This window comes from Talpa occidentalis, unplaced genomic scaffold (genome assembly GCF_014898055.3).
Source record: "Talpa occidentalis isolate TD23 unplaced genomic scaffold, MPIMG_talOcc4v2.1 talOcc4.9, whole genome shotgun sequence".
Lineage (NCBI taxonomy): Eukaryota > Metazoa > Chordata > Mammalia > Eulipotyphla > Talpidae > Talpa > Talpa occidentalis.
Genome location: NW_023605305.1, coordinates 30,436,356 through 30,451,679, shown reverse-complemented (window position 1 = coordinate 30,451,679; position 15,324 = coordinate 30,436,356). Strand labels below are relative to the sequence as shown.

At 45.8% G+C, this 15,324-nt stretch overlaps 1 protein-coding gene across 13 annotated transcripts in view; it reads left to right on the top strand.

Annotated features, from left to right (window-relative positions):
* LOC119235247 (AGBL carboxypeptidase 4) overlaps positions 1 to 15,324 on the top strand; it is a 940,458-nt gene that overhangs the window by 723,282 nt on the left and 201,852 nt on the right. For 8 of the 13 annotated variants that reach the window (XM_054691772.1, XM_054691773.1, XM_054691774.1 and 5 more), the window contains 2 exons: positions 3,800 to 3,933; positions 6,452 to 6,836. The exons of the other annotated variants lie outside the window; for them this stretch is intronic. In XM_054691772.1, the coding sequence (XP_054547747.1) occupies positions 3,800 to 3,933; positions 6,452 to 6,836 (519 nt within the window). The remainder of the gene's footprint in view (positions 1 to 3,799; positions 3,934 to 6,451; positions 6,837 to 15,324) is intronic. 13 annotated transcript variants of the gene reach the window in all.

Below are 15,324 nucleotides of genomic sequence, written 5' to 3'. Positions count from 1 at the left end.
TATATTTCTCTAATGACTGGTGATGTTGAACATCTTTCCATAATGCTTATTGGTGTAGCCTCTTTTTATAATCTTTCATTAAACTTTTTTGGTTTGAGGAGTCCCTTTTGTATGGCAAAGCCTATGATATGGGCTTTCACCTGAGGTTACTCACAGTCCAGTGGGGGAGGTAGACCTCAAAGCAGATACTTGCAACATGGAAGGAAATAGAATACAGAAAAGGTATATACAGTGTGTAATTGTACCTTTGAGGAGAAAAGAGATATAAGTGGAGTTTGAGTGGCGTTTGTCCAGTAGACAAGGAAGGATTGGAGCAGTCCAGTTAGCTGGAAGAGCATGGAGCCTTGGGCAGCAGTGATGGGGGTGGTGTTAGAGGAGGCCCTACTGTCACCAGGTGGGGAGTGGCGCCCACCTGAGGTCTCCACCTCAAGAAGCAAGCCTCTACCAGACCCTGAACTAGCAGCAGGCTCTGCTAAGCTTTGTTATCCCTGTGTACTCATCTGCCCAAGGCTCTGCTGCTTTCAGGACATATTAACTCAGTTGATTTGATCCCCACCTGAGGTAGATGTGCTATCTCCGTTTCTCCATTTCTATGCTCACTGACATGAAGCTTTCTTGACTTCTAACACCTACCAAGAGACAGAACTGAACTTAGAAGCCAGGCTGTCTGACTTAGTTTTTCCACATCTGCAGGCTCAACCCCAGCTTGTCTTAACTTGTTGTTCAAGGCCATTTATTCTCAATTCCAACCACTGTAACTTTCTTCCTCAGTTATCTCTCCTGCCTATGACAGAACCATCTTTCATAACCAATCCAGGTCTATTTTCCCAGCCTTCCTGTTTTTGACTTCTGTTCTTTCCCACTCTTGTGTGAACTCTTATTCTCCCCATGTGACTATCCCTTTCTGAGCACTGACTTTCCAAGTGCCATCCACCCTGTGCAAATTCTTAACATACAGAACTGATGATCTTCACAGCATTCTGGCAATGTCAGTAGGAATTATTTACTTCAAGTCACAGATTTCAAGTCACAGATGGGGAAACAGGCTCAGAGCAGTAAAGTAACTTACACAAGATTACCCAGCAAGGAAGAATTCTAGCTCAAAAGCCACTTCCTCTCAAAACCCTGCTCTGGTTGCAACAACCAAAGTGATCTCCCTTATCCCTAAGATCCAATAGCAATTACTTTCCTCTTCATCTTTGTGTCCGCAGGGCCCAGACTGGATCCTACAAGTGTAAACTCTCAGTAAATGTTAAACTGAGGCAAGGGAGGGAATGCTGTGGACGGGGCTACACAGTCTGAGTTCTCACCCTGTTCATGGTATGACTTTGACCTCTGGGGCCACTCACTGAGCTCTCCAGGTGGGAGCCCCGCCTGTCCTGCTCCCCTCTATCCCTGGACCTGATTATTATGCAGATGAATACATGGACCCTTCACCATTTGGAACGTCAATTTCCTCATACACATTTTGAACGGGTTGAATGAGATGATTTATCTGAGTTCAAATATTACTTAGTTATGTGAGTCTGAACGATTGCGTCTCTCCACACCAACCTGATCCTGAACTGTAGAGTTTCAGCTCAGGGAAGCAGAGCTTCTCTGTTGTTCCCAGTTTGGTGACTGCATGCCAAACCTTTGCCCTTCAACTTGGCAAACTGAAGATTAGCCCAGGAACTTTGTCCCAAAACTTGGAAATCCTAATACTGCCCTCTTCTCCCTTCTCTGGTTCTCTCTCTCTCTCCCTTCTCTGATTCTCTCGCTCTCCCTCTGTGTGTGTGTGTTTCTCTCTCTTTTTCACATGTATAAGCACTCATCCACCCCATTTCAGGATAATTTCATTTGGGGCACTTTCCTGAGGTTTTACCTCTTAGCATCTTTTTGGCTTAGAAATAGTCAGTAGTGATTTGTAGGAAGGAACCTGTTGCTCTTTTAGAAAGACCAGACTTCCTGCTGTTGTTCATACCTAACTCATTGGGTATATTTTATAGGTGCGCAGAGAACAAGAACAGACCTTTCTTGTGAAAATACAACCTGAGGGCTGCTCCTCTGGATCATAAGAAAGGCCATTTTCATCTCTGGTTAGGAGGGAGATGTTAACAAAGACCATCTCTCTTTTTCCAGTGCACGCCATACCCTGCTTAAGTCATTCTTTTGTTTTTAAACTTGGTATCATTATTCACCATGTGCTTAGGGAAATGAAATGATTCCAAGTATGTTGCTCCCACCAATTTTAATATCTCTTTCATTGAGGGCGATAGTGTGCACCAGACACTGTAGTGCTCTGTCACCCCACAACTCCCTGTAAAGAGGAGACATCTGAGTTCAGCGAGACTAAGGTCCCTGTGCCACCCTTCTCACCCTCTCATGGGAGAGCTGCAGCTCATATTGAGGTCTCCCTGATACTGAGGCACCACCTCTGACCAATAGGGGCCCCATTCCTAAGACGTTCTGGATAGATCTGGGACTTGAGGACATTCTGGAATAGTTTTATGTTGGTGAGCTTCCTTCTCAGCTTTCCTAACAAGTTATGAGGAGGGAAGCCTGGCCTGGGGAAAGTGTAAGAACATATTTAACACAGTCATATCCATATGCACACACACTCACACTTGTGTATAAAGACCCATAGAGACTGGATTTAACCAGCTCCCTGGCCTTGTGCCACATCTGGCCTAGGGCAGCATGCTAGAAAATGCATTGAGGATGTAGTAGGGGGGAGCTTTTGAGGAATATAAAAACCAGTAATTCCCAAAGTCTCAGTTCAAGACTAGAAAACAAGACCCCAGAGTACTTACCACAAGAGGTCAGTTCCAAAGCAATTTCAGGTTTCCACAACTTCCACTCCAGTTGGCACTCTCCTGTTTGAAGTTTTACTTTTGATATCTCCTGTGAGAGAGAGAGAGAGAGAGAGAGAGAGAGAGAGATCTGGGAAATAGAGTTTTAGAGTTCAGAAGCAAGGCATCTTTTAGATTATTGGAAGTTCAGCTTAAAGAATGAGAAAGTGAAGAGAAATAATACCCCCTTGTATTTCACTTTACAGTTTATAAAAACTTTCCAAGTGTGATCCACTTCCTTATGCGTTGCTACCACATGTAAACAATGGGTGAGATATCAGAGGCCTGTTTCCCACTCCTGCCCCTTCCTCAGCTCACATCTTGAGCACGCTCCTCCGTTCTCTGGGTCTGAGTTCCTTCATCTGTAAAACAAGAGTTGAACCAGTTGTTCACTGAGGCCCCTCAAATTCTGCTGTTGCTATGATGATACCCGAAAAATGGTAATGAACGTTCCTCATTCTTGTTACCTCAGCCTGTCCTGTGTCTGGGCTGTGGGGGCAGTCTCTGGCCTTCCAGCTCATGTTTGCCTATGTAAGAGCCAGCATCCCTTTTAGGCCTCTTGGTACCTGAGCTTGCAGAAGTGCACCAGGTTTTTCTGGGAAGCTGCTTGGCTTAGAAAGATCTTGCTCATGTGCTCGTTAAGTTTAGGATAGATAATAATCTGAAAATCATTGTAATTCCAAGACTCTTGAATTCCATAAAAGGTCAACCGTTAAGATGTACTTAGAGAAACCCCTCAGCAGGTTCAGCAGACACTCTTTCAGTGCTGTGATTCCGGTACTTTTGGATACCTTTAATCTTCGAGAAGATCTATCTGCACTGCTGCTTTTAGGATCCCCCCATGCCTGGGGTTGGTTTGTTTTCCCTTTTAACTGGTCTGGCCTCAGTTATTCTCTAGTATTTGAGGTTATGGGCAGTTTGGGTATTTTGACTCATATTGAAACTTGTTCTCTTGATATGCATTTTAGAAGACAAATCTGACCTTGAAAACAGTGTGATGCAGAAGAAAATAAAAATCCCCAAACTCTCTCTCAATCATATAGAAGAAGATGGGGAAATTAAAGATTATGGGGAAGAAGATTTACAACTTAGACACATCAAGGTAACAAAATTTTTCCTTCTTTTAGAAGTATGTAGGAACATTTTCAGCTTTCTAATAACTAAAGAATTCTAGTCTGGCCTCCTCTCCCCACAAAAATGTCTCCTAATGTCACAGGCCTTGCTTGTTTCAGTGGGGGAAGCTCCGGACAGCTAGTATGTTTGCTGGCTGAATTTCCAGGGGACCCTGACTCACACTGTGCCACCAGGCTGTGTCCTGTTTGCGCCGTCTTGTGCAGTGCCATTGCTGCTGAGGGCCTGGGATGGTGCATTTCTCTCCATGCACCACTCTGGAGACGTCCCTGCTGAGCTTTGGGAACATTAAGTGACCCTTTTGGGGCAGTAGTTCCAAACCAGTTACTGTCAGACTGCCCTAAACAGTTAAAGGTGGACTCTCTAGGGAAGAGGGTAGGCAGATTCATACAAGGATGTTTATAGGACCCTGGATTGGAAGGCAACTTTCTATGAGATTTTGTTTCCTGTGGTGTGTTCCTGGATTAGTTTTCTCCAGTGTCCTTTATAAGCCTGCTAAAAATTTTCTTCAGCCAACCAGGTGTTTTTTCATACAGTGAGCACCCCCAAGGAAGGGAGGATGAAGAAGGCATTGACTGTGGTCTGATTTTGGACACGTGGTCAGGGACATTCCCAAGGCACAGTGCAAAAGATGCAACTAAATTCAGTTCATTGCCCCCCCACTGTGAATCTGGCCCCGTGCTGATCCCTGTGGTCATGGAGATTAGTCAATGCAGCTACTGCCTTTAGGTGTCTCACAGTACAGTGATGAGACAGATACCAAAATTAGTGAGCATTGCAGTTTTAGCAGAGGTGTTCATCTAAACTAGCCGCGCCCTATCCCATGCATAAATGTGAGAGGATTTGTCGTGTAACTCAACCTCAGTCATTGTCTGTTTTTCTCCTTACATTTCCAGAAATTTAGTGAGGGGTTAAGGTAGACTCGACCTGTGTCAAAAGTTCAGAATAACAGAAGTTAAACCAAGGAATTACTGAGCTAGTTTTTAGTAAAAGTTTATCATGCACACAACAAACGGCAATTTGCAAACCGGGACTGCTCAAACCCAAACATGGAATGAGACTCAGCAGGAGTTGGGTGTTAGGGTAGAGATTATTAGGAAGCAGCCGAGATAGTGAGAAGTCAGTGACTATTTCTTCTTCACAGTGATTGCTTATAATATTAGAATTTTCTTAAAGGAAATATTCTCAGTTGATTAGGAATTGATCAGTAGTTACTACCTCTCAACCTTGGGAAACAGTTTTTTTGTCTACGATTTCCAGAGGTATAAACAAATGACCCACGTCAGAATAGGCTAGCAAAATAAGCTAAAGTAAGCTTTGTTTGTCAGACTAAGCTGGTTTTGTCTGCTTAAGGAATACTCAAGGCCAATCTCCCTTTGTTTTTTAACACCTGACACACAGTTGTGTCCTTAGTAGTCTGTACCCTACCAGGAATTTTGTGTCCTTAGTAGTCTGTACCTCCCACAAGTGTTCTCAGTAGGAAAGCTCACAGCCCTTCTGCCCTCAGTGTAGAATTCAGTCAGTCCTATAACTCCCACTCCCACTCAGTGGGAGCTTTGTCCACTTGAGCTGGAATTTCCTCAGGCAGCTGAAACCCCAACCTCTGCATAGTCTTGGATAAATCTCTTCTCAGCAAACTGTCTCCACTGTCTTGCAGAGCTTGGCCAGAGCCCAAGCCCCATTGTGAGAGAGGGACTAGTACTAGAAGCTGGGCTCCAAATTGTAACTGTCTGCTGCTTGCTGTGTGTCCCCAGGTATACTCCTTTCCTGCTCTGAGCCTCATTTTCCTGGTAAAATGAGGAAGTTAAGCTGAAGGGACCTTTGATACTAGCATTCTTTGAACTTTTTAGTTAAGTAAACATTTATCAAGCCCCCGCCAAGTGCACATTCTGAATAGACAGTAGAGAGACAGAAAAAAATAAGAAAGGCCCCTGCCCTAGATTAGAGTTCTTTGCATCCTTCCCAACTAAAGCATTGGTGAGTAAAAGGTTACTTGTAGAATACTCCCCTTCACCCTGTTTTTTCTTTCATGTTTTTGTTGTTGAAGAGATTTGATTTGAGTGGTGACTCCCCTGGGAGGGCTTGGCCAGATTGCTCACTGATCCTCCACAAATACTCACCTGCTATGAGCCACTCACTGCCCAGGCGGTGGGTGGGGACTGGGAACCGGGGACTGGGGAGGGCAGTCATGGTAGTATGTACCTCCAAGAGGCAGAGTGACAGAGTGGAAAAAATGCTGTCCTGGGAAACCAAAGTCCTTGTTCTGCTTCTAACTGACTGTGTGACTTTGAGCAAGACCCTTCCCCACTCTGGACCTCTGTCTCCCCATTTGTAAAGTGAAGGGCTTTGACTAAGTGTTCACACAAGTTTCTCCAAGCACTGATGTTCTGTGGTTCTGTGATTCTAGGATTGTCTGGGGAAATATTGAGCTGCAGTCCAAGAAAGTCCCAGCTGCCCTTGCCTGAACTGATTCTCGTTGTCCTACACAGAGACCTGAGGGGCGGAAGCAGAGCGAAGTGGCGCACAAGAGCATCGAGGCAGTGGTGGCTCGGCTAGAGAAGCAGAACGGCCTGAGCCTAGGCCACAGCACGTGTCCAGAGGAGGTCTTCGTGGAGGCCTCACCGGGCACAGAGGACATGGACAGTCTGGAAGATGCCGTCGTGCCCCGGGCTCTGTACGAGGAGCTGCTGCGTAACTACCAGCAGCAGCAGGAGGAGATGCGCCACCTCCAGCAGGAGCTGGAGCGGACTCGGAGGCAGCTGGTACAGCAGGCCAAGAAGCTCAAGGAGTATGGAGCACTTGTGTCCGAAATGAAGGAACTCCGAGACCTCAACCGGAGGCTCCAGGATGTGCTGCTTCTGAGGCTTGGCAGTGGTGAGTGCCCCAGCAGGCCACCTACCCCTCACAGTGCGGGATGCTTTGTGCCACCTTCCTCTGGGTGAGCGTGAGTGAGAGAGAGGCAGGCCAAGTGCCCCTGAGGCTAGGGAAGGGCAGAGACTTGGCTTAGCAGTCACCCCAAAGTCGAGTCATTCTCCTCCCACAGTAAATCCAGCAGAAGCTTATGCAGCAACCCTGGCTATCTAGAACATGGTGGGGAACATGGGAAAATGTGACTCAGAGCACAAGAGCTGACAGTACTTGCCACCACTCATTTATGCATTCATTTAGCAAGAGGCGGTATTAGCGGTTACAGGAAACCTCTCCTGGGAGGTTTCAGGATAGTAAAGAGAACTAGACATGATTCTGAAAAAGTGTATTACTTTAAGTCAGCAGCTGATAAATGCCATGGGAGACATGTGGGAAAAATCACAGGAGAGTTCAAACTATGGAGAGGGGTTATTTGTGGCTGTGGGAGATTTTAGGAAGGTGCCGGGCCCCAAACTGAGCCCTGAAGCAGAGATTGTGTTTCCTGGTATAGGAGGCACTGAGGGGAGCAGCCCCGGAGTATGGGAAGACATCTGGAGCATACTAAGAAGAGGATACTGTAACAGTGGTTTGAGGACAGACAGTTGAAGGTCTTCAACATTCTAGGGACCTGGGGTGTCTGAACTTATTTTGGTAGAAATGAGAAACATTAACCAATTTTTTATCAGGCAGACCTCTAACCTTAGGAAGATTAATATAAAGATATGTACAACTCCTTCGTTTTGCTCATAGAACTCCATAGCCTCTTTTATTGCATCTGATTTTTACAAACCAGTTTTGTAAAACAGACTTCTAGGTTTTCTCATCTAATGTGGTTTAGAAGCAGGAATCATGGGACATCTGATAGATGGCAGCCTTGACCACAGAGAGGAGTGACTGCTTAACAGGAAGGAAAGAGAAGCACTCTTTCAGAACATAGTAATCCAGACAGCTGCTAGTCAGTATTGAGGAAGTTAGTATAGCACAAGTTCATAATCTTCACATTCCCTGAGGACAGTCATTAACGCTGAGTCAGCTTGCTTTGTCTAAAATGGGAATAATCTAGTCCAAAAACACGAGTTCTATCCCCAAAGTTTAAGCCACATATAATTTTGTACTCAAAAAAGGGAGGTGTCTGATGTCTAGATACTAGATATCAATGTTTCTGATCTTTCGATAAGTGTGCTCTTACTCATTTTACTTGATAGGTGCATTTTACTTCTTAAAGTGTATCCCCAAGGCAGTGTCTCAATAGATCTTCAGAATGGCTCAGGGAGTCAACCAAGAGGACTTTTAATGTCCTTGTCACAAGGAAAGAAACTGAGGTTGGGATTTACCCAGAGTCACTTGGGGAGGCAGAGACAGAGCTCCTCTCAAGCCAAGTTTTGCATCCCTAGCCTGGTCATGTCCCCATTCACCACATCAAACTTGACCTTGGCCACTCCCCCATAGTCATAGGTGCACAGTGACACTAAAGGTCTCATGTGGAGCACAACTTAAAAAGTTGCCAAATTTCTTTATCAAATTTAAATCTCAAAGAGAAACCCTAAAAAATAAAACTCTGTGAAAGTGGTCTTGGTCTTGGAGGAAAAGTCAGAGATGGAGAGAGAACTGGAATTTTCAGAGAAAAAGTGTGTCCTGGTCTTCAGATGAATCATTTTTATTTTCATTGCGAACTGTATGATACATCTTTTGCAACCTTCTTGGGGGACAAAAAGCACGATAACAGCAAAAACTCTCCATACAATTACTTCAACTTTCAGAGAAACTGCCTGTTTTGCATGACTGTGAATGGATTCTGAACTCCTGAAACTACTCCTAAACCTCTGGGGCAGGAAGACTGCATTTTGCATGAGCGGGCCTCTTTTAGTCTTAAAACACTTAGACAAACTTGGCCCTGACCATAGCTGCAGTGTCTGGCTCTTTCCAGGCTCTTGCATCCATGGGCCGTGCATGCCGTTGTGTGAGCCGGTAGCTGGCCTTTCCCTGATCGCATACATCACTGTCGTCAACACAGTGGGATGGCATGAACATAAATCAGCCCAAGCCACGAGTCTGCGTGGAGCACCCACCCTGGGCAGCACCCCCACTCAGGCCCTCAGGTCTTGAAAAGTCACTCCTACTATCCCTGACCTGTGAAACCCCAGCGCCCATTGATCACACGTGTTAATTGAAAGATGATGAAGTTCCACGTTCTAAGAAAAATTGACAAGAATATAAAAATAAAAAATAAAAAAAAAGGTCTGTACCCTCGGGGAAGGTTGTATGTTTTCACGAGGATTCAAACCCCATCTTGCCCACTTCCCAGCTCTGAGGCTTGGGAGCCTTCTTTCCTCCCTTGTCTTTCTTCCTTGCTGCCTTCCCTCATTCCCTCTTTTCTTTCACAAATATAGCTGGGCTCCTGCTATTTGCTGGAGTTTTGCCTAGTGGTCAGTGTTTGATATGTTTAAGATATCATCTTTGTCCTCTGTCCTTTGAAGAACTCAAGGATTGATGAGGGAGACAGCTGCTGACATAATCAGTGACAGCACCAAGCATAAATGCCATCTCAGGGACAAGGCATCGGCTTCGGACAGCAGAGGAGAAGTTCCCCACTGAATTTGGGGGGATCAGGGAAGAAAGTCTTCCTGAAATAACTTCTAAGCTGGAGCCTGAAAGCCAAATTCGTGTTATCCAGGCAGTAGTGGGTGGGTGGGAAGAGTGAGTAACAATCTAAGCAGAGCACCTCTGGGCCTTGGCATCCTCATCTCTAAAACAAAAATAATTCCCCGTATAGCCTGTGAAGCAGCAGAGTGACTGGCATTCAGTTGATGTTCAGTTACTCTTAGCTCCTTTTCCACACCATTACTAACAAGTGGCTAAGGCAGGGTTGTTTAATTTTTTTTTTTTTTATTATTTTTTTTTATAGAGGCATGCTTTATTTATTTGTTTGCTGGTTTGTTTGTTTGTTTTGTTTATACATGCACTGGGTACAGTCAGAAGCGCGGGAGGGCGAGAGAATTCACCAGAGCCAGAGCGGGGAGCAGAGCAGGCAGAAGGACCGAAGTACACTGCTGAGGGGAGCAGCGGGCGGCAGGAGAGGTCTGCGCGCCATGTGGGACCCTCCTCTGGTGGCCGGGGAGCAGCCGGGGATCGAACCGGCACCGCAGAGGCTGCGCGCAGCTTCGCAACCCAGCGCTCAACCGCTGCGCCACCGGGGAGGCCCAGGGTTGTTTAATTTTTAACATTCACTCCCCAAACCAATTATTGGCTGTATGGGCAGGTCAACTAACTTCTACCTCTCGGGATCTTCTATGACAGAGGATCAGTGGGGTTCTATATAGGTTTGTGCATTTGTTCACTCAGTCAGTCAGCTGACACTGACCATATACTTCTTGAGTGTAGGAACTTGAGACACAAAGAAGACTAAGGCATTGGAAGCCAGGATGTACTGATGGACGTAAACATATAAGCATGTGATTAAAATGCAGTAAGAAGTCGGGGTGGGGGTGCTAACATTTGAAGATGGACTTAGTTTGGGACAGCCACCCCATTGCTAGAGCAGCCCCTCATCTGTACATGGAGACTGTGACAAGGCTCCTGAGAGCAGCCAGAACGTGACTTAGAGACCCTGTCTGAGTCTCAACTTAGGTGTCCTCTAACGAGATGACCTGGACTGAGGTTGATGTGTGGCCCAGGCTGCACTGTCCCAGCCCCCTGGGGTCTGGCTTCAGGGTGGCTTATGTCTTTGTGTATTTACACCTGTCTACCTCACCTAGGGACCCAGCTCAAGGGTCTTTTGTCTTTGCATATTGGATCACCCATCCCATAACAAGCAAATACAGAGATGAGGGACCTGAGAAGGGCAGGAGATGCCCTGTTTTTAAAGGCTCCCCCCCTAGAAGAATTATTGCTGACTCCCCCAGCCATTGGGGTCCCGCAGGTGGCAGGTAAAAGGAGGCACAGAGCAGAGACCTGGCCTCTTGAGCCTTGTGGGGACTTGGGGTAGTGAGCAGGTCCCCTGGCAGGAGTTGTGATGGTACAGCCTATGCAGGCTGGGGCAGTATGTGGGGGGATGACAGCAACATAGTATGAGAAGATGTTTCAGAGACTTAACCAATGGCTTCTTCATTTGTGCATTTATTCATTCTTCTTTCATTCATATCTCAAACACAAGATGGTTTTAACAGCAAAGATTCTGTAGAACATGGAGATGTGAAGGAACTTGGAGAGGATGGAGGTTGTTGCCCTCATGTTGCTGATGAGGAAACAAGCCCAGCAAATGGCAGATTGCCGGGCTCTCCAGACACCCGGTCCTGCTTGCCTTTCTGATCCTCGCCCCATCTGGCCTTTTTGAGTCCTCCAACTTCGTTGTCACTGACATGCGTTGACCTACCCTAACTCCCTACCCCCCAAAGAAATCTTCTCTCTGTAAAACAGAACTTTTCTATGATCTCAGCATGGGAAGTAGACCTCTCTAATGAAAGGAACCTCACTCTAATCTAGGGTCCCTTCTCCCAGGGCCTCTGTGACAGGGGCAAAATTCAATGAGGAACGTGTATGTACAAATAGCTAATGAGTTTGATAAATACCAGTCTCTTATTCCTTTACTGGCCTTTCCTGCCCACTCTCCCAAAGAAGTAAATGCTGAAGACACAAAAAGCAAAGATATTCTCATTTTAAAAGTACATATTTATTTGTGCATAAATCCATTCATTCATTCAAAAAGCACTTATTGAGTATATGCTTTGTACCAGCACCGTGTCAGGGACTGGGAATATAGACATGAACATGACAGTCCCTTTTGAAAACATTCACAAGCTAGAGTTATATTTAATAAACTGGTGCTTGGCAGAGAATTCTGAGGGATGAGGGGAGCAGAACAGTAGAGAGCCAGTTGCAAGGGTGGCTCTGGTATGTGAACAGGTGTAAATTCTAGGGTCTTCTGGTTTTTCCTTACCTAGAGTTCTTATTTGTAGAGATCAAAGACCATGGCTAAGATAAAGGCTCAGTTTGTAGCACTGTTAAGTCCCACTTAGGGTATTTCAGTACATTTCGGTGCAATTCAAGTAATGCTAGTTCAGTGAAGGCTCAAAAGTGCTCTGTGAGATATTTAAAAGGGAGAAGATGTAATCCCTGCCTTCAGGATGCACACTGTCGAAGACTTGTGCACAGCAGGACACCAGACAGAACCAAGCAGGTGCTGCAATTGCAGGAGGGAGACATGTGGTGTTTTTAGATTTCATGTGCACTTTGTTCAGGAAGGTAGGTGGAAATGATGAAGTCTAACCAGAAGAGGCACAAATAAAAATAATAATAACCGTTATTCACATATGCTTTACAAATTTTAAAGCACCTTGGCATGTTTAATTCATTGGACTGTTCTGATAACCTCATTGCAGGCCCAAGTAAGGATTATTATGTTCAGCTGAGAAAGGAGAATATGGAAAGAAGAGATTATCATCCCTGTTGGCCAGATCACAAGCTAGTTGAAAGTTTTGAAAAAGGGGAAAGCCATTGTGGCCTGCAGACCTGTCTCGGCACTTTAGAGCCACGTTTCCAGCACCTCTGTTCCCCTCTGGGCTCGTGCCTTGTGTTCTGCCCAAGGTCCGTTAAAATACCAGCTTTGATCTTTAAAATCCTTTGCAGTCTGAGCTGGATTCTTTAGGCACAGGTCTCTGATGGTGCCTTTGAAAAGGCAGCTAATGTCAGCCAAATGCCGCCTGCCAGCTCTCCTCTGTACAGGAGGCAGCCTGGGCTTTAGTAGCTGGGGTTTGATGTTACTTGGGGTTGAATCTCAGCCCTCTAATCCATACCTGTGCGACTTCAGGCAAACAATTTAACCCTCCTCAGCCTCTGTTTTCTCCTCTGTCAAATGGCGATCTTAATGCCTACCACGTACAGGCAAGAAAGCCAAGTCAGTGATTAAGGTCCTGAAAGGTCCCTGAGATCAGAAACTTGGATTTGCAGGACCCCATGTGCTAATATTTTGTTATCTTGGGCAACTTACTAAACTTTCTGGGCCTTAGTTTTTTCATCTATAAATCAAAGTGAATGATCATGCCAGCCCTTAAGTTATGGTTCTTAAAAGGATCAAATGAACAAATGCATATAAAGACCTGTGCTCAAGGACTGGCATACAGAAAGCAGTTGGTGGGCCTGACATTAATGATGTAGGATCACTTGAGGGTGTACGTGAGATAGTGTGTGTGCAATGCTTGGCACATCATAGGCCCTCATTGTCCTACAGCAGAGCACAGATGTGGTTGTCTAGCATATCTTAACCTTTGGTCAAACGTTGTAACTCCTGGAGATTGCTACATCCCCTTTATAAATCTCAGAAATCATATTTGACTAGTCCATTTTTCAGCTACTCCTGAATTGGATTTCAAATTCAGTGGTCTGTTCTTTATAGAATTTTCCGCCCGTTTTCCCAACTCCAGTCCTCAACCACTCCTTTTGACCCCAGTTCAACAGTTCTTCAGACATCACTGTTTATGATTCAATTTCCTCTCTGCCAGGGCATGCCTCATGGAGCCTATTTATCTTAGAGTTCTTTTCCATCTCCTTCAGCCTTTTTCTCATTCTCACAATAAGCAAGAATGCTCACACAGGCTGGACTTGGAGAGAGGACTGAAGAGGATGACCAAGAGACATCCTTGCAGGGTCAGGTTTTCGTGTCTGCATCCTAGAGGCAAGACCCAGGAATGCCACAACCTGCCACCTGCCTCAGTTAGTGGCAAAGTGGAGTCAATACCACCGGTGGTGCCTTGTGCCTCCTTAACTTGGATGGAGGAAAAGATGTAATAGTAAGAACTGAAATCGTCTCTCTTAGCATCCCCACTTTGAATGGCTTTTTGCGCTAATGACTGCCTCATAATCAGCCACATCCATCCTGGATTATTTTAAGAGCTGATTTCAAACTGATAGGACACTGAAGGACCCTCCTGCCTCTTTCTCCCTAAAGTTCATTTTTAGGGGGCAAGGATGATGGAGCTGAGGGACAAATCAAGGTTGACCCTTTGCTACTTGCTTGGACAGCCAGCCAATGCTCGAGTAGCTGGGCTTTTCTCTATTGCCAGAATGGGAATGCACTTGCCCCTTTAGAGAGGGCTTTGCCTGCTGGTGGCTGCCTTCTGTGCAGGCACAGGACAGACTTGTTTATTGCTGCATTTGCTAGTCCGAGGAAGTGGAGGTGGAAAAGGGTTTTTATGTGTTCCTTACTGTCCTCTCTGAAGACCTGTGCCTACTTGGGGCCGGATGCTAGATGCTTTTCATATATAGCACAGCTTCAGCAGTAGACAGAATCATCAGATCAGGAAACAGTCTCAGAGAGATTAAAGAACTTGCCTGCGGTCACATAACCAGGAAATGGTAGAACCAGATTTGAGACTGAGGTCTGTCTTGCATTTCCTTGCAACAGGCTGTCTGACCTCACAGGCACCCAACCCCTGTGCCTCTGTAGTGACCGTGTCTTCTGCCTGCCCTCATGTGAGACCCCTTTCATATACTGCAGTGGGCTCTGAAATGGTTGACCCCTTGAGTTATTGGGTTTGATGTTTCCTGCTATGCTAAACTATGTGGCTTTAAGATACCAACCAGAAAATTCCTAGTGTTTTTAAAGAAATTATCTCTCTAAAGAGAACTCAATCCAACTTTTCACCTCCACTTTATAGATGAAAAAAACTAAGAACCTAAGTGGGAACAGGACATGCCAATGCCACATGGAACTGGAACACATTCATCGCCGTGAAACAGTGGAAGGTTAATGTTCAGTCAAAAGGGAGGGATACTATGAGCCAGGGGTTAGCGGGGCCCAGCGACTGTCCACACCCTACCTTGCTGCTCCAAGTGGCTCAGAGTTGGATTGGAGGTAATTCTTGAAGCCCAGCACCATAGTCTTTTAAAAGCTCATCTCGTCCAGCCTCCTGCACAGGGCAGGAAACCTTCTGTAGCCTCCCTGTGGCGTGATCACCCAGCCTCTTGAAACAGTCCCCTGCAGACAGACAGCTCATGCCCTGCCTTGTGGGGCAGGCCATTCCATTATTAGGTTGCTCTGCCTGAAGGGAAATGTTTTCATGCAAGAACATTTATTGGACTCTTCCTCTTTCCAGGCCTTGTATGGGCACAAGGAAGTCGAATAGTTAGGATCTTGTTACTTTTGTAAAAAAGTCACAGTCTCAGGAGACAGTTGGAATGCAGTGTGATCCTTGCTGCGTTCCAGAGCTTTGGGAGAGGGTGTACAGGAGGGTTCTTTACGTGACTTGGGCAGGGAGGATAAGGTGGGAGAAGGCCCCCAAATAAGGGCCTGGATAGATCTGTCTCAATGAAGAGGCAATGAATGGTATCTCAGGCAACAGGAGCGCCTGAACAAAGAGTTGAAGTTGTGAGAGAGACTGATTTATTCAAAAACTACAAGTAGTTTTGTCCTGGACAGGGAAGAGGTAGATAGGAGGGAGAGATGAGGCTGCAGAAGTAG